Below are 19,901 nucleotides of genomic sequence, written 5' to 3'. Positions count from 1 at the left end.
GTGGAAAGAGTCTTGAAATTATTTATCTTGGACTTAGTTTATGTCACAAAAATTGGGCATTTGAAGAGGGGTGTGTAGACTTTTTATATCCACTGTAAATGCTGCAAGACTCCTTTCAAGAGAGGTTTATACTTCTTTATTCCCCCCTGGTGTTACTTGACAAAAAGCAGGTGTGCTTGTTATTTTTATATTTCACATCGGTTATAACAGAGCTTTTATTCGGTGGTGATGTCATTCTCTGGTAAAGGTCCAGTGTTTACGCAGTGCTTGGTGATGACAGAGCCCTATGGAAGTTCTGCCATTGCCAAAATGCCCTTTCATGGCAACATATGTGAATTTAGTCTTACTTCTTGTGGATATAGATGTTTGTCATTCACACACACTATTTATCTTTACAACAAAAAACTACCAGTATAGTTTTTGTCACAGGCTTTTAACATTTTAAAATGAAACATGATGATAGGGGTGACATCTATGGCAACATATTATTATTATCAGAATTTTAAACCTCACTGTCCGCCCTTCTCTGTTGTAAACCAAGATAGAAACTAAGTGCAGGCATATCTACTCTGAAGGCTTTTTGTGACTGGACTTGCTTGTTACTGTCCTAAAATATGTTTGAAGCAGCCCTTCAACTCCAAACAGGCAGTCCATTTGAGTAAAGCCAGGTCTGACCCAGAGGTGAAAACCACCGTCTGTCCTGGATGTTACGCGTTTGCTTTAGCAACCATCAGTTTAATGTCATCAACACAGACACACAGTTAAAGCTTATTAAAGCATCACTGTTAATTTGAACTATGCCTCTGAAGTAGTTTGGGGAATGTGTTGGCCTCTGTATCGACACACATCAGCACTTTGGCACGCAGACTCCTTTTTTCACAATTAATTTGCGTGACAAGCGATTTGAGCTTGTATTATTTATGCACATTTTAAGATGCCTTCTGCCAATTTCATAATAGTTCCAAAATGATTTACAGGCATTTTTGACATTTACTCACTGTACCCAGTAGCAATTAGAGTTACTTTCTGATTATGTTGTCACTTTTCACCATCCTCATGCATTACATAATGTTTTTAAAAAGCAGTACGTCTTCTCCTGGCCTTTATTCAAGAAGTAAAAAAAAAAGTCAAGGGGAGTGTAGCAATCAATTGGTAAGGGTTATAAAATGCATTAATTTAATAAATACATTAGGCAAAGCCATTATTCTACAAGGACTGCGTTTGCGATCCACACACTTAAAATCTAATTAAAGGCTTTGTTTTGTCAAGGCTCTTGCAAGATGTGTTGACAACACAATGGAATGCAAATGTTTCCACATTTAAATAGAAGTATTTCACACCTTTAATCTTATCATGGAACTAGGCACAGCTGTGAGGAGATGGACACTCATGGGTCAGCAAATTGACTTTAGCCTCGGGTTTGTAATTAGGCTGGACAAACTTAACCAATGTGGCAGCCACAAACAGCACTTCATTATGGCAACTACTTTGTATTTGGTAAGATAAATATGGCCAAGAACTCCCTGTCGTATCTGTATATCATCAAAAGAGCACCGCTCAACTTTATTGCAACCTTGACTTTTTTTTTTTGTGATCCAACATTGTAAAATCTCAACATTAATAGTCTCTGTGTGTTGGAATCTTCTCTCAGCACACAGATTTACAGTCCTTGGTGAACACAAGAAAGAGCCATAAAATATTGCTCTTCCTCCAAATGTGGCAATCTTGCATTCTGTGCATATTCTACATCAATATACAATATGACTGCTGAATAATCTTGCAAGAAAGTGTTACATAAATGAGATGTACACTTTGCTGAAGAGGTTATACATCCATTGGCACATGTGTGCCTGTGTGCTACAGAAGTTCCTGTGAACAGTTTTTAAGATATCAACGTAGATATTTTTGGGGGTAATAAGTATGGGTATAAAATGAAAGATGTTTGTATTGGACTTTGTTGAAATTTCTCAAACTGAAATGATATCAATTCCAAACATCTTTTCGAGGCAGAGCAAAGATTTCATGTTTCATGTATTACTGAGGTGCAAGAAAATTCAAATTCTTCATATCTGATCCACGTTGTGCATTGCTCCGTTCTCCGTTTTTTATCCTCTCTCAAACTTTTACAATATTTACAATAAATATTCATCTCAATACAAACGGCAACTCTCCTGTTGCACGGAAAGACCTGACCCGACATGATAAGGAATAGAGACCCACCAAACTGTTAGACGTTCCTGTAAATTCAAGTTATTTACCACATACCTTACAGTAAAAACCTTAAAAAGTGATTTTACAGTATTTAACTACAGTTTCCACTGCATCATGGGATCTTGGTTGACATCACACAGAAGAGTTACTGTATTCAGCATGCAGCAGAATTGTGTAGCCATGTGCTCCCAGCATGCACTGCGCCACGAAATGTCGAACTGTTGCCGTAATAAAGACGTTCATCCTTTATGTTCATGAACGATAAGGATGAACGTAACATTGATTATGTGTGTTTATGCTACCTACAATTGGCTGAATGTGTGTCTTAATTAACTCTCACATTACATGTATGTAGCACTATTTTTTTTTTTTTTTTTGTCATGAAACCCTGACAGTGGGTTGTGTGCAATCGAGTAAAATCCCGGTCAGATATGCATGCCAAGGTAAGCATTACTAAGTCTACTTCTTTGTGTCAGTTTTTGCAGCAGCACTGCAATGAACAGAAACATTGATTTGACACTTGTCTGGAATTTTCTGTAATTTAATTTTGCAGAAATTTACTGTGTACAGCATTGCTAGTAGGGTACTGTATAAACCCTATGAAATATCTAACAGTACCTATATGCTTTTCAAAAGAGCAGGTGGAAAAATAAATTCAGTTTCATTTGTCAGCTAAGTGTGTTGAATGTGAAATGTTCAATTTCTGCTTTTATCCCCGACAAAATGAGAATCGCAAGCTGTGTCTGGAAGTCACGATGTCAAATCAGACTGTACATGTGGCAGCAATGTAAATCTCACCATGAAGATCCAATTGAACATGATCAGATGCTTCTATAATATATCTGGAAAACCTTATTATATATGATCAATACAGTATAGCCTTTATGTTGGCATGTCAGGTCAAAAGGTGTAATTTCAAAGACTCAAATTGAACCAGAAATATGCCACTTATTTACACCTGAGTATATTTCTCGAACGTCTGCAGTGTAGCCACCGTGATGGTGGCAGTAACCACAATGCCACCGATGCCATTCATTTGCCGTTGAGAGATTGATTTCGGCATTTCTAGTCTGCATTTTGGTTTGACAAAGGCACTCCAAGTAAAAGGAAGGGTAGGAGAGGAGGCTCCCGGGGAGTTTTTACACATTGGGTAATGAAGCCCTTTGACTGACAGCCCCGCAGTGGCAAAAGGCTGAGAGACGCGCTCTCATTGGCCAGTGCGCACTTTACAATCACCTCTTGAGCGCTCGTGTCCGAGCTGCGCACCAGTTGAGCGCCAAAGTCTGCAGCGGCGACACGCTCGAGGAGCGCGACACGTCGAGGACTCGACCGAAGCGGATCTCCCTCGTCGTTTTCTGGTTGGCTTTTATGAAGTGAGCCCACCGGTCGGAGCTGCAATAGCGTTCGCGAGAAGTTCACAATGCGGGCTACTTCCCAATCAGCTTTTGGGACGACGATCCGTTTGGCTCTGACCATGGCGCTCCTGGCGGCATGCAGAGCGTCCGAGTACGAGTATCTGAGCTGGAAGTCGGACTCGTACAACGGCGGGCGCAGCTACGGAAAGCCCCCGCAGTGCGTGGACATCCCGGACGACCTGCGACTGTGCCACAATGTGGGCTACGGTCAGATGCTGTTGCCCAACCTGCTGGAACATGAAACCATGGCCGAGGTGAAGCAGCAAGCCAGCAGCTGGGTGCCCCTGGTGCACAAGAACTGCCACCCCGGCACGCAGGTATTTCTCTGCTCGCTCTTTGCGCCCGTGTGCCTGGAGCGGCCCATCTACCCGTGCAGATGGCTGTGCGAGGCCGTGCGGGACGGCTGCACCCCCATCATGGAGGCCTTTGGCTTCCCCTGGCCGGAGATGCTCACCTGCGACAAGTTCCCGCAAGACGACGTGTGCATCGCCATGTCTCAGCCCAACGCCACCGAATCCACAAAGCAGACAGGTAACATAGGTTTGGACTACTTTCTCTCCCCCCACCCCTAATTCGTACGCGTGTGTTTCCAAGTTGTTGTTTTGGGTTTTATTTTGCATTTTCAACTCTCATCAACTTTCCAAGTTCTCGACTCAAGTTGTTCTACAAATCCAAAGTGCTTCAAAAATATATATATTAGATGTATGCAACATTATCCTTGAAAATTCCAGTCACTGTTTCACACTAAGGCGCATAAAATGTGTTGTACCACTGTTCATTAAAAAAAAATAATAATACAAATCCAAATCTCACTGTAAAACAGCAAAGCAGCTCAGATCACATCATTGAGTTTGACTTTAAAATCATCATCGCCCTAATCAGCAATCCAAATTGTGTCATGCGGTTACCAATTACTGTGCGACCGCCAAGTAACTAAGATTAAAAGAAATTAAGTCAAAGTATCCTGCTGAAAAAACAAACAGCCGCCACTTTTGCCACCCTGCAAAATGTGACACTGGTGCGGATAAATTGGCTTGATACTGTTGTTTCAGGGGTGAAGGTGCGAAGATGTAAATCCCAACACAAACAAAGTGAATACCACCTTTTGGGGAAAGCGCATTCTGCTTTGCAGTGTCAACCCACATCTTACATGGTTGTATTTTCGTTTTCGTTAATAAGGGGATTTGGAACCATGACCACGCAACGCTGTCTGCATGCTGTTTACTTTAGTGTGATGGATCACTGAAAAGCTCCTTTTCATGCAGTGTGTTTATGGAGCAGCACAAGACAATGCTGGGTAGAAGCCCATGAAAAAAAAGAACTGCCCAGTCTATTGAGACAAATAACTATTCAATGACAAATTAAGTAAAACAGCAACAAGATGCACATCTTATTTCAATAATGCTTCTAGCGTGACCTTAAAGTTTGGAGGTTTGTGAGTTTCTTAAGCAATGTCTCTCTGGCTGCTTGTTCCCCAAACCTGCAGAGATTCCTTAGTGGGAGGCTGATTCACACACCTCACACAGAATCAATGGAGGGGAGGGAAGTGGGTTCTGTTCCCCGCCCGAGCCAAGCTGACAAATACCAGAGAAACCTTGAAAGATGGCCAAAACCAGCAAGTCTGGGGAAAGACAAAGTGTGGGTTGATTATAAAAGTAGGTTTGCTGTTGTGTTGCTGTGGCCCTGCCACACGCCACAAGTGAGGTCCACACCTGGGGAGGGAATGTACAGCCATCTCATTCATTTTCAACTTAACATCGAGGGAAGTTTCCCTCATCACATCATCAACTCACTTAGATTCCCATTTGATGCTTTAACGACACCACTTGAAAGCTTTTTTGCGCTACATGTGAGCAATAAATGGGGCGACTGTGCATCTTCCAGCAATTACACAGTGCTCACTGTATGTGAAGAGAGGACATGGCTTGTGTGTGTCAAGGCGGCGGGTGTTATTGGCAGACACGTTGGTATGGATAGGAAAAAAAAAACAAAAAACACCCATTTCAAAATTCAGGGGACCACACAGATGTTCCCACTCTACAGACATCACCTGTTATAATTTGTTTTCACTCAAGCAGGGCACACTCAGAGGCCTGTTTGATATGAATTTAAAAATCTATCCTCCCAGTATTTCTTCATTGTTGTTAGTAGAGGTCAGCTAACAGTGCTTACCCCTCTCCTGTTGCTCCATACAATTTGGTGATAATTGATTTAAAAGGAGAAACCATCTCAAGCAAGCAAAGGGACCGTGAGACTCCGTAAACAATATGTGTTTTCACAACCTCTTTACACCAGGGTGTCACTTTGACAAACCTTTGTTAAACACGTAATGGACAACTGGCAATGGAGGGAAAAGTATTTGTTTACCCCCAGTTTTACCCCCGGTGTGTTTGTGCCGGTAGTTTGGTTCAACAGAAAGCACACGTTTAACCACATGTAATCAGAATGTAGAAAACTTTCTGCTTTCTACATTTTTTAGTTAGAGCAGGCCATAAAAGTTGAAGACATTCTTTGCTGAGGTCAGTTTAACCCTAAAAGAGAAAGACCAGAGAGTTTAATACGCTAGATATGAGCTGGTCATTCAGCCAAAATGCTGTGTAGTGATAAACTATATAGTAGAAAAATAGTGTTGATTTAAATTCTAAGGACAGGACAGTGAGTTATTTTTTATATTTAGAATTAATATTCGGACTGTCCTTAACCCTCAAAACGATGGGGATCACCGGAGACACCGCGGCGCATGTGTATTTCAAATGAGCATAACTCCTTGCTACTTTGGGCTATTGGAATCATTCAAACTGCCCCTGAAAGTTGTGAAACTAATAAATATATGTATTATTACGGTGCTAAAAGGGTTAACTAAGTTTTGCTGTCATCACACTGTTTGTGAGCACCATTAAATGAAAAGTGTTTAACCAATTGCCAAACTGTTATTGAGGCAACAGAGAAGATTAACGACTGATTTTTCACATTCTTCATTTCCCAAGGGAAAACGCACACATGATAAAACTTAGGCATCTGCAGGTGATGGGTAGGAAGGTGTATACATTGTATTTTTCGTGCCGTTATGCTTTACATACTCTGTCCTCTCCATTTCTCTACAGGTTACTCTCCCATTTGCCCTCCCTGTGACAATGAAATGAAAACAGATGCCATGCTGGAGCACATGTGTGCCAGCGAGTTTGGTGAGGATGCTGTGACAATCAGTCATATACACACACATACTGTACACTATACAGTGTTGGGAAGATTACTTTGGAAATGGGTTTTTTTGCAATTAGAGGTTAACATGTTGAAAATGTAATAGTAGCGTAACTAGTTCAATTATTTTCTCAAAGTAATATTGTTATTATTTTGGAATAATTTGTTCTTTACACAAAAAATAAACTGATAACAAAACATGATGAACTTTAAGTAAAATCATTTTTCAAATGTGTTTGTTGCATATATGTAGAGATTGTGGAAAACCACCACACCATACCATGTTGACCTAATGACAAATGTGCGCAATTTAGACAATATTGCTTCATATGCCAAACCAGATAAGTGACTGTTCCATAAAAATGTCCAAAATTATGAAGATGAAACTGTTCAAAAGTGTAATGATGAGTCTAACCTTTTCAAAATCTCTGACAAACTAATAGATTGCACCAAAAGTCATATTTGGAAAAATATGTCATGTTTGAGACTACAGCAGAATTTCGCATGACCAGAGAGAGACAATCACAATTGTCGACTTTAGAAGGAGGAAGTGATATGGGGAAAAAAAAAATAATAATCCAAGCTTTTGCGCTATTTTTAAAATGTTAATACAATTGTCATCAGGGAAACTTCCAAAAGCAACTGCAATTTACTTGCAGATTTTCTCCCAGTAATATAGTAGATTACAATTACCTATGTATTGTAATACAGTTTTCTTTATCTAGTTACATGTAATTAGTTAGTCCCAAACACTGCTTTTATAAATACACATTTTCCGGTGAGCAGCATTTGTTTGTCTGACCTCTGACCAGCGCTCAAGTTTTATCTTTTGGTCCCAAGTCACAATTTGTCTGGATCTGAAGAGGATTGTGTTCAGTGGCTAATGAAGCGGTGTCGTTAAAGTCTTTATGTGACGTCTCCATACAGCAGTAAAGTGGAATGTTTGTTTTGCTGTCTGGGCCATCTGTTGGTGAAAATTTCACTATTCACTTAGACTTCTGAATCAAATCAAAGAATAACTATTAAAAGTCATACAGCGATAAATAGCTCAATAAAAACACAATGCATAACCGAAACAGTACTAGTAAAATATTATCTAAATTACACAATCTGTAATCAGTGCCGTTCTCGTGTTAGTAAATTAGAACAACTGATGGTTGCATGCATATGCATAGATATGTGACTATATGTTTCCATGAGACCAAATGACAAAACAAAAAAACACAACACATTGCTAAAATGAACATGTATAGAGTGTCTGGCATGAACTATAGAACCCCCTTTTTTTTTGTGTGTGTGTTTTTTTTTTGGTGTAACTTTATGGATTTTCACCTTGTTTGACCAATCGGATAAAATCTGGACAGGAAATCAGTCTGTGTATTGCAGGGGACACATTGCAAATCTTAAAGATAAGTATTGAAGACCGAGAGATGTGCACATTCATGGCATTGAAGGGTCATCTGCCCAACTGGAATGGAAACCAGATGGAGCACAACATAAACAAAACCTTCAGAACAGGAAGTAGAACTGAAGTCATTGATTTTTGTCAGTAAAGGCATCTACAAACTTGTATATTTTATTCACTAGCTGCTCCCCAAAAATCTGGCAAGCCAACTTCCACGTTCCCTGCCGAGGTACCATGCATATTAAAAACAGACTTTCTTCCTAGTCCCATCTCAGGTTTAAAGTTATTCTTTAATGTTTACTGTTTTGCCTTGCTGTTTAGATTGTGGTGACGAGTCTGGCCTTTCTGGCATCCGTGTCGTCGTTTTCCAAAAGGATGGTGGCAAAATGAAAATTGGTTTTGGTTCCGAGTTAAAAGTTGTCATGTGAGTTGACGCAGACAGATTAACCCCCGGTGACCTGGATGAGACACTGCCGTGCCTGTGTACAGTTTTAGAGACACATGAACGGAACTCTTTGGGATGGCTCAAAAGACCACTGATCCCAGTATGGTGTGCGTTAATTGCGTTACAGTATCAACTAATGTGCAGCATGACTGCAGATAGCATTTTTGCAGCAATCTCGGCCAAACATCTGTTTCTTCTTCCAGCTGGCCAACTGAGAGTGTTTCTTGTAGGACGAGCAAAGTGCAAAATATTTCCAACTGTGTTTGAAGCCAAGCATGACTTCATGGCATGTATTCGGGAAACCAATTAAATACACGCAAATTAGAAAAGACCCACACTAAGATTATGATGTTTTTCACACCCATGGCATCTGATTGTGCTCAGTTTTGACGAGACAACAGGGACTGGGGTCAGAAGGATTTGGGGAGCTAGTTTACAAGCGGACTTTACAGACAGGCTTGTCTATTTTGTTAGGAGCGGACCATAAAATAGATATGTTTTAAAGACTTCCTGTTCGTTTCTGTGCAACAATGGGATGGATAAACATGGTGAGGTTTAAGGAATGAGTCATTGACTTTTTGCAGAAATCCTTATTAAATATACGCACTCTGGCAGTGAATTGGCCTGTTTGTCTGCTGAAAACCTTACTTACTGGAAATGGTTGAAAATCTGTTCTCATTTAGAAGTGGAGGTTAAATTGTTGTTGTTGTTGGTTGTCTTTTTGGTATCTGCTCAACGTTTTTACACATGCACATTAATGATTCCTGCTTAATGCACATGCACGTCTGCCTGTGGTTTGACCTTAGTAAAAGCAGAACATAACTAACCAAGTCAGCTTTTGATTCAAAGCAGCTGAATGTAAGGAAGGATTCTTATACTTGCCCTGATGCCAACAGATCAAAATGATTGTTGAAAGTAACACTTTTAAGTCATTCCCCCAACACTATAACACTCCCTAATGTCTCAGGGATCCTGATGAATTTCCCTCTGTCAAACACAAATCCGCACGGCACTCAGCCCGTAACAGATTTACGGCCTGTCCCACTCCACACTTTGTTCCCACCGCAATTTATCTCTTCACGCTTAGAGTTTTATGGAACTTCATTGCCCCCAAAACTCCCAAAACCCTTCAATTAAATCTCTCCTCTGCTTTGCACAGCTCACTTTGTTGTCATTGCCAAATTGCTTTTTTCCCTTGCTGAAATAGTGAACAACTGTACTGCAGGACTGATCGCATAAGCCACTTGGATGAGCTACGGTGCCATTCGTTGTGAATGGGAAACAGCACACACCCTTCTGTTGACTTTATGGCTGTCTCCAGTTTAAGCCAAACTAAACTACCAGAAAAACTCATGTCAGGCAGCAGCAGACAACAATAATAAAACAAAGCACGCCGTGATGTGATATACAGTACGTTTAATGATTGTTGTATGTATTGTGAAAATATCACTACATGACACTGATATGAAATTACCGCTCACCCCTTTTAACTTTTTAATGGCAATAGGCCAATGTTTGTTGCAATCATTTTACATCACTCTTTAATTACGTGAAAGTGAGAATATATTGGAGCACAGATAAACTTAGTTTTTTTTCTTTCTATCCCATATGTCTGTGTTACATGTCGTAAATCGTGTCTTTACAAAGTCGCTCAGTTTTAAAATCAACTATTCGTTCCTCTCTACATAGTTGTATGTAGGATATACATGTAGTGCTATCATGCAGTCTAGTTCTATACCACTATACAACACCTGTCAAATCCAAGGCCCGGGGGCCAGATCCAGCCCGCCACATATATTTTTGTGGCCCTCTGCAGCAAATCAAGTTTGTCTACTTCAAGTTTCATGCTCAAAGAATTTGTTCTTTTCATTTTGGCACAAAAAATTTGCTTCACTTTTTTTTTTTTACAGACCATGAGCATTTTTTTTTCACCAAATCCCATGACATACAGTAAATTGAACAATAGTATTCATATTTGGTTGTCAGTGTTTTCTATGACTTCTGATCTCAAACGCAATTTGTTAAAAACAAATGTGGATACAGTAGGTCATAATACAAAGACATGATTATACAGTACATTTACGGATATGATTAGGTGATTTTCACAGTCGAAAAGGCCCTCTGAGAGGCAACCATGACTACAATGTAGCCCTCGATGCAAATGAGTTTGACACCTCTGCGATATACAATAACCACAAAAACAAACATATTCATGAAGAACAGCAAGCTACAGTCATTTGAGAGCATTATTATCCTTTGAAGAGCAGAATCTTTGATGCAACATGTATTGGATTTCATTAGATTGAGTAGGTGTGAAATAATTAAGTGGCCCATAATGGATCATTTTGATCAAAACTGCTATTGTACTTGTAGAACACCTGAACACCAGAACACACAGTATGACTTGCGCTTTAGTATTTTGTGTTTTTATGGCTATTTTTACGGTGGCCTGGAAGTGCAAAACAATATAACAAATTATCAAACACTTTTACATTTTAGAAAACAAATTAACAAAAGCCAAAACGCTTTTACTTTTCAGAAAACAAATGAACAAAAACCGAAACACTTTGACATTTTAGAAAACACATTAACAAAAGCAGAAACACTTTTACAAAAGACAAAACATCCGGAAAGAGAACGTCCCATTTCACAGACATTCTTAGCCTTTCTCGGCAAATATCCCATCCCAAATATAATAAAAATATATATATATATGGTTAGGTTTAGGACTAGGGTTGGGGTTAAAGCAGTTTAGGACGAGTTAAGGTTAGGATTATGGTGGTTAAGGCTGGCGCACACTGAGCACCGCCGCCGAACCCGACTGAACTATTGCGCAGCGTGCGTGGTTTGGCAACTGTTTCCATGAGTGGCCGATCGGTCGGCCACTGCTTTTGATACGATTCCGTTGCACGGCATCTTCACGTCCCAGTTTACATTCAATCCAAATGCACAGAAGTTTCCCCCTACCGTGAAAATACATTTCCGGGTTTGCGAGCCGTGCCGCTGCGTTGCCTCGGCTGAACCCATATAAATAGTACGTAAAGTTGGTTTTTAACATCATTGCTAAACTATATTCATCATGTATAATGTGCCTGTTGATGAAATAGCGTAGCTTGTGACCGGAATGTATGCAGGGTAGATCCCTCGCTCGCGCGGTACGTTAAAAAATGAATGCAGCTGCCAGCTTCCTTGCTAATATCCACACTTTCCCGTTAATTCTCACCAGCATCCTCTTTCTTTAACAACCTGCTTCTTCCTTAACTCTTAATCTATCTTTTTATGGTTTAAGAAATGTGATCAAGTACAATATATTGTATATAGAGCATCAAACGTCTATACAGGCTCAATGTTCAGGGCGTCCGTATATACAATCGCTATTCGAGATGGATATTTCGTTACATCTGCAAAGCCTACCTTTCCTGTGATGCAGGAGCCAATCATGTTGAAGCGGGGCGGGTCTTACCGAGAAAGGGCGTGGGATATCTAAGAATGTCTGTGAAATAGGACGTTCCCTTTCCAGGTGCTTCGTCTTTTGTAAAAGTGTTTCTGCTTTTGTTAATGTGTTTTCTCAAATGTAAAGGTTTTTTGTTAATTTGTTTTCGGAAATGTAAGAGTGTTTTGGCTTTTGTTAATTTGTTTTCTGAAATGTCAAAGTGTTTCACAATGTGTTATATTGTTTTGCACTTCCAGGCCACTGTATATTTTAGATCCACAGACGTTTTGGCAGATTTACATCATTTTGTGTACAAATTGGTCATCTACCTGTTCACTGGAAAGAAAATCCAGAAGGTGTCCAGTGGGGTACATTTCTGTTTTCTCTGACCATATATTCATTTTCCTACTGCTATTCTATAGGTGGACACATATTTAACAGGCTTATCCCTTCCCCCCAAAATCTGCACTTTTACTGGAGAGACTTAACTATCAACTAGCACAGTGCAACAAAAGTTCAGAATGTCAAAGGATTAACAGGACAAAACATTTCTCAGGATGAAGTTGTTCAGAGGTGGGCTCGACCTCGCTTTATGACTCAGTAATTATGAATAGGGTCCATTTTGACTTCACTGCACACTAAGCCTCCTCAAAGATTGTTTCAGAGGCCAGTGACTAAGGATAAGGGTCCTAAATCCCTACCATGTGCACTCTTAATATGGAGTGAAACGGTGCCTCTGCTTTTGAAACATTCTAAGTGGCGATAGATTTGTGTGGAAATATCTTTTGTTGTGATTTGGGGGTTTTGATTTCAAGTCTGCAGCCAGTCAGGATGGTATGTGTATGATTTTTTATTTTCTTTTTAAAATCAGAGTATAAACATATTATGGGCACTGTCAATTGCAAATCTTAAATCCCTGAAATTATTTGGTGTAATTTATCAGATATATTGTAAACCATGTGACTGAGTGAGTATAGCTTGTCAGGTGCCATGTCCCAAGGTAAACATTGTAGCACTTACGGTACATTCAAGAATCGAAAGACACAACGTGGTGGTTTAAATCCCAAAGAGATTACACCACCATATTTTATTTAGGCTGCATTTTCGAAGGGAAGCAGATTATACGTCTGAAAGAGATTACGGGGTTCAGTACATGAATACAATTTTAACATTTTTGCATTTGTAATTGAAAAAAACAATTGAAACTCACAAAACTTCAGATTAAGCCATTTTTGGTGGTGGTGGGGAAAAAAAGTGTTACGTCTAAATGTTACATTTTTTATCATTGTTTTTTTTTTAGTTTATTTTCCTCATATTTCAAGTGTTTAAATATAAAAGGCATTCTCCATGTACAGTATAAGTAAATAACTGATGTATGTAATTTCTTGTCCTGCAGCTTTTAAGACCAAGATCAAGGAGGTGAAGCGAGAGAACATGGACCGCAAGGTGATCTTTCAGAAGAGAAAGAAGATGCTGAAAGCAGGCAACCTGAAGAAGAAAGACACGAAGAAGCTGGTGATGTACTTGAAGAATGGCGCAGACTGCCCATGTCAGCAGCTGGACAACTTGGGGAACCACTACCTTATCATGGGCCGGAAGGTTGACAAGCAGTTCCTGCTCACTGGCATCCATAAGTGGGACAAGTCCAGCAAAGAGTTCAAAAAGGCCATCAAGAAACTCAAGACCCACAAATGCCCCGCCTTCGAGAATGTCTTCAAATAAAATGACCTCCCTCCACAATTAGTCACCTCTCCTCCTACATATGAACTTGCACAAGCATTAAACTCTGAAACTTTGCTTTTTTATTGTCTTGTTTATATCTATATATCTTTCTATGTTTACACATATCATTTGAAATGTCCCTTTTACAGTTTTAAGTGAGTGATGGCATCACAAATTGAAGTTTCTTCATTTCTTCAGCTGAGAAAACTCAACTCTCCTGTATCTTAATTTTGGCAACGTATATGTAGATGCTTTCTCAAATTTTGATATCCTACAGGTCAGCCTATTTTGCTTGAAGGTAAAATTTTGTAAGATCATTTCAACTGGGCGGCACTGGTTAGCACATCTGCCTCACCGTTCTGAGGACTGGGGTTCAAATCCCGGCCCCGCCTGTGTGGAGTTTGCATGTTCTCCCAGTGCCCCAGTGTGGGTTTGCTCCGGGTACTGCGGTTTCCTCCCACATCCCAAAAACACGCATGGTAGGTTAATTGAAGACTCTAAATTGCCCGTAGGTGTGAATGTGAGAGTGAATGGTTGTTTGTTTATATGTGCCCTGTCGCTGGTGACCAGTTCAGGGTGTGCCCCGCCCGAATTCAGCTGGGAGGGGCGCTAGCACGCCCGCGAGGATAAGTGGTACAGAAAATGGATGGATGGAATTTCAACTGGCTCTGTCTACATTTTTGTTATAAGAATGCTAGGATAGTTAACATTTTGTAATGATCAAGCATGGGTAACAGCTTGTTTGTTGTTCATTTCCACATTTTTTTTGACACCCAAAAGGGAGCCTGTTTTTTATATTCACATCCAAATGATCAAAAATAAACTAAATGATTATATTGTTTGCATTTCGAGCTACAACAATTCAGAGCACATCACACGTTTTCTAAGGAGAAAAGTGAACAATGACCGATGCCATGAGATGATTCTGTTGTTGAGATAAAGCCTCTGCCACTTAGCTTGTTTTCATTGTCATGCTTCTTACAAACTCTCACAGAAACCTTAATTCCAATCACAACATATTTTGCCAGGGTGTCACTTTTGACCAAATATGTGCCTCTAGTGCAACTTTGTATTTGTAGTAATCATTATTAAGCTGAATTGAAATTGTTTGCAGTTTGACATGTTTTCACCTGAAAAAGTGTAAACTGTTGTCTGAAGTGTTTTGTTTGATATTGTTGGTCTGTTTTAGCACTATTTTGTGTGCATTTCTGACTGTTACGTGTACATACAAATTTTACATAAATAAGGAAACCCTAAATCGTGTTGTGTTTTATTTATTTTCTCCTCAGTCTTATTTATACAGTGCTCATCTGGACAGTAGCGATTGGTTCCATTACATTTTCATGGTTGGAAAATAAGGAGTAATGGCAAGTAACATCCAAATTGGAATATACTATAGTCACCGCAAATAATACTGGAACATTGAGATTAATTCCTTTATTTTGTTAGGGTTGACTGACAACATTTGGGGTTGACATCAAACATGAATCTGAGACAAGTGATCAACATTGCCATTTTTATTGACAGATATTAACATCTGGATTTGATACACAAATTTGACTTTTTGTTTGAACCCACCCATTTTTCCTAGGGGGAGGTATTGGAACACACGTTTGATAGGTGTGTTTTGCAGCCGAGGTGTATCCAATTATATGGACTACATGTCACGGTTCGTTTTTGACTGGACCCAGAAGCAGGGAGAGGCTGAGGGGTTATGATGAAAGGTTTATTAAAAGAGGAAATGGAGATGTTCCTTGAGACGTGCTGGCGAGTTGTGGAGGCAGGGAACGTGTGGCAGGCGGTGGCGAGAACAGGCGGCTGGCATGGCGGCGTGGTGGAAGATGTCCACTCGGCGGGGGACACGGAGGGAGCACTGAGGACAAGGAGAAACATGGAGGTCAGAAAGATACAGAGGAATGGCGTAGCTTACGTGAATGCTTGAGAGCTGTTGTACCACAGAAGAACGTTAATACTCGAGCAGTGGAGTCTTGGAACTGGCAGGCTTAAATGCAGATGATGAAGAAGGCTGGTTGGTGACAGGTGTGTGGCCGAGGAGGTGCTGATTACTGGGAAGAGAGAGAGAGAGAGAGAGAGAGAGAGAGGAGCGCAAAGGGGCCACCCAAGTGCCAACAAAAGGACTGCAGGGCACAGCTCATGACACTACAAACAATAAATAATGCAAAATGTCTATGCTCGGTTTCTTGTTAGAGGTGTAACCACTGTGAAAACCTAAGTATTTTTTTATGTGTGAAAACAAACAATTGTGAAGTCAACAGAAGATGTCAATTCTTGAAGAAGAAAGAAAGCAATAACTGTGGCCGTATGACCACACACTGTCACCGTTCTACACTCTACACCAGGGGTGTCAAACTCATTTTTGTCTCGGGCCGCATTGTAGTTATGATTTTCCTCAGGGGGCCGTTAGAACAGTGAAACCAAATGAAAATGTTTAATCACCAAATTATATTATTACCATTACACAACAAATTGAGGGATAACTACTTTTGAAATCAGAAAACAAGGATAATAATTTGTTCAAGTATTGTTTAAGTTACTGTAGAAGAAGGGTTTGGTAACAGAAAAATGCAATATCTCAACATTATTGTTTATTATTATGACAATTTGGAATTTGGGTACAGATTTTAGTAAAAATCACGGAAGTTGACGAGCATGATTGGCTTTCACGGGCCACATAAAATAATGTGGCGGGCTGCATTTGGCCCCCGGGCCCTGAGTTTGACACCTATGCTCTACACGCTCCGAAAGGTTGCACATTATCAGGCTTGTGTATGGACACGCAAATCCTTATCAAAGTCTTTATTCAAGATGATGACCACAAAACATTTACTGATTTCACTTGTGTGTACAGAGGGGAAATGAATACAGTATTTAATAAGTATAAATCTTTTTACAATCTGAAAGATCAAGTCAACCTTTACTTGATCTACTTCTAATGAACAGAAGAGTCGAATTATTTTTGTCCAGTGGGTGAGATCATGGAGTATGTAAGGAATGTCACGTTGCCACTTAAGAGATGTGAGGTTTTGAAAACTATGGTTTATAGCATTTTTGTTTTATTTCATTTATGCGTCATTTGATGCACTTAATTTTTAGAAGGCAAGTCGCAAGTCTTACACTTTGAGTTTCGAGTCCTTTCGTATCATTTTAACAACAAAGTAAGAATATATTTTAATATACATAATATGTATATGTATAATTTAATTCATATTTATATGTAACATATTTTTATTTAACATATAATATTTTGGGACGGTGGACGACTGGTTAGCACATCTGCCTCATAGTTCCGAGGACCCAGGTTCAAATCCAGCCTTCCTGTGTGGAGTTTGCATGTTCTCCCCGTCCCTGCGTGGGTTTTCTCCGGGTACTCCGGTTTCCTCCCACATCCCAAAAACGTGCATGCTGGGTTAATTGAAGACTCTAAATTGCCCATCGACGTGAATGTGAGTGTGAACGATGTTTTTTTTGTCTCTGTGTGCCCTGCGATTGGCTGGCAACCATTTCAAGGTGTACCCAGCCTCTCGTCCAGAGTTAGCTGGGATCATCAGCACCAGCACACCCGCGGCCCTTGTGAGATAAGCGGTACGGAAAATGGATGGATGGAAGTTCATTGCACCTTTCTAAGAAAATGTGAACGTGTTTTCCCCTTCAAAACCGAACAATATGCTATGCTTTGAATTACTTTTTCTCACTTTATTTATTTATTTGTTTATTTTAACCTGCCTTGTTCAACTGCATGGCCTTGCAGAATGGTGGATCCGTATGCCTTTTGTGCTGGAACAGTTTTGCTGTGCAACAGGGGAGTTTGAAATACTCCCTCTGCTTATTTTTAAATGTTTCTAATTATTCTAATGCTTATTGAAAATGCAGCTGGACAGAAAAGGGTTTTAGGGGACAGACAGAGGGACAGAACGGACAAGAGGAATAGGGGTGCGAACCACAGCAGAACGATAGACAGACAGTCTAGATATTTGACTACAAGTAACATTACAATGTCAAATCGCGGCCGGGGTGGACCCCCGGTGAGGACATGCAACAACTAACCAATAGGACAAGATGAGAAAGGACACGATGTGGGAGATGAGCACGGCAGTGCTACAGATGAGTGGTGTGGTGGAATGTTTTTATAGTGTCTGAACTTGTGAGTTGATATCTTAACACAACCTTGGTTATTGTTAGTGTTCCCTGCACAAACAATTAAAGCCAATAGTGTGTCTATGGAACTTATGAGTGAATGAAAATCATATCACACGCATGTTAGTCAACTGGTGTCAGCTGCTGAGGCGGCACATTGAGGAAGGGTGGGACCCAGTCAGGGGGACGCCACCCACTCTCCATGGACGCAGGGCGATCCCCAGGGCGGTCCCCCAGCCAAACCGAAGCACCCCGACCAGTCCCAAAGGGAGGGGCACGGGTATGGGACCATCACCATCCACGCTTATTCCCCCCACCCAGCGCACCCCACTGCCGCCACTACCCCTACCACCCCCGGAAAGTCCTTATTGTTATGTTAATTGTCAGCACTTCGTGGAATGTGTACAGTAATTAATATATTATTTACTGTTGATTTATGTTACACTGTGTATGTGTGCGCGCGTGTGTGTGTGTGTGTGTGTGTGCGTGTGTGTGTGTTTTTAACTAAACCATTACTTTTGGTAGTGTGGGAAAGAGTGACCTCCTGGTCAATTCCTCCATATGTATGGTATGTTCCCTTCTGGGTGTTAGCTGTTAAAAGAAAATAAGCTTGAAGAAAGCTTTCGTGTAAACATTGTGGGACGTTTCTAGCTGAATGATATTCATTAAAGAACAGCAACATTATAGTTGCATCATTCATAAATTCCTGTAGACCACTAGTACATGGCAAATGAAACAATAAAAAGAGATGAAGAGCATGTGAGTCTTCGTGCTTTTGTAAAAGTAGCAAGTCTTTTCAATCAATAATGGGTTCAAGTCTGAGTGAAGTCACGAGTCATTGCTGTTCAAAGTCCAAGTCGAGTTACAAGTCTTGTATCAATTTTTGTCAAGTAGAGACCAAAGTCATCAAATTCATGACACGTCTGACTCAAGTCCAACTTGTGTGACTTGAGTCGACACCCCAAAAGTCTCTTGCTGAAGACTTTATAAAAAAAAAGTTAACAGAAGTTACGTCAGAAGATGCAAACCACTTAAAGACTAGGAAGGCCAAATTGACCAAAAAGTACAGAGATGTAGTTAAAAAAAGAAAATAAACAAAACAATTTTGGAAGAAAGTTTCATAGTTAGCTGAGACAAAGATTAACCTTTACAAAGTGATGGAAAGACTGTAGGTTGGAAACGGAAAAGATCTGCTCATGGTCCTAAACATACAAGCTTAGAGTACCTGTGAAACTCAGTGGAGGTAATGTCATGGTTTGGACTTAGATGGCTTCTATGGGATGGCCTTATAATATTCATTGATTCTCTAATACATGATGGCAGCAACTAAATGAACTCAGAAATCGAAAGAAACATGTTTTCAGGCAATTTACAGATGCTTTCAAAGCGATTGGGCGATCCTTCATTTACAGCAAGATAATGACCCTAAACACACTGCTCGAACAAAAAAGGAGTTCAAAGGCAAGACGCACTTAATCTGGTCAGACTTAAACCCTATAGAGCATGCATTGTAAAGAGGAGACTGAAGGGAGGGATACATAATTTAATTGGATTGATATAGCATCTTTCAAGGGACCCAGTGATGATTAAATCCAGTATACATATATTAATCGATGTTTTAAAAAATGATGCTATTGGAGCTTATTCCTTTATTAGACCTGATTTCATTTTGACTGTAAGTTCGTCGTAATGTTCTGTTGTTATCTTAAATATTTAAAACATCCAATTTCAGTATCACATCCCAACTTGTCAAATTAAAGGAAATATCAATCCTTGATATGCAATATTAATAGCTCATACTGGAGAATTTTTTTTTAAAGGGCAATGCTGTCGAACCAATCAATGTTTTCTGATGTTTTGCTGAAAAGACGTGATTTACCAGTTATTTGATTAATGAATAAGCAATAACATCCA

The 19,901-nt window shown here is 40.0% G+C and overlaps 1 protein-coding gene and 1 long non-coding RNA gene across 2 annotated transcripts; one reads left to right on the top strand and one right to left on the bottom strand.

The window, feature by feature from the left end:
• Positions 1–3,417: 3,417 nt before the first annotated feature.
• On the top strand, positions 3,418–13,907 carry sfrp1a (secreted frizzled-related protein 1a). Its single transcript, XM_061766744.1, has 3 exons — positions 3,418–4,157; positions 6,731–6,811; positions 13,507–13,907. The coding sequence occupies exons 1-3, from the start codon at positions 3,632–3,634 to the stop codon at positions 13,830–13,832; spliced, it is 933 nt and encodes a 310-aa protein (XP_061622728.1). The 5' UTR covers positions 3,418–3,631; the 3' UTR covers positions 13,833–13,907.
• Positions 13,908–14,878: 971 nt separating this feature from the next.
• Positions 14,879–17,071, bottom strand: LOC133474761 (uncharacterized). Its single transcript, XR_009787616.1, has 2 exons — positions 15,787–17,071; positions 14,879–15,705 (listed from the first exon to the last, which is right to left on the bottom strand). It is a non-coding gene; the product is annotated as an uncharacterized LOC133474761 (long non-coding RNA).
• Positions 17,072–19,901: the final 2,830 nt, after the last annotated feature.

This window comes from Phyllopteryx taeniolatus, chromosome 3 (genome assembly GCF_024500385.1).
Source record: "Phyllopteryx taeniolatus isolate TA_2022b chromosome 3, UOR_Ptae_1.2, whole genome shotgun sequence".
In the NCBI taxonomy this organism is placed as follows: Eukaryota; Metazoa; Chordata; class Actinopteri; order Syngnathiformes; family Syngnathidae; genus Phyllopteryx; species Phyllopteryx taeniolatus.
This window is presented reverse-complemented; position numbering and strand designations above follow the sequence as displayed.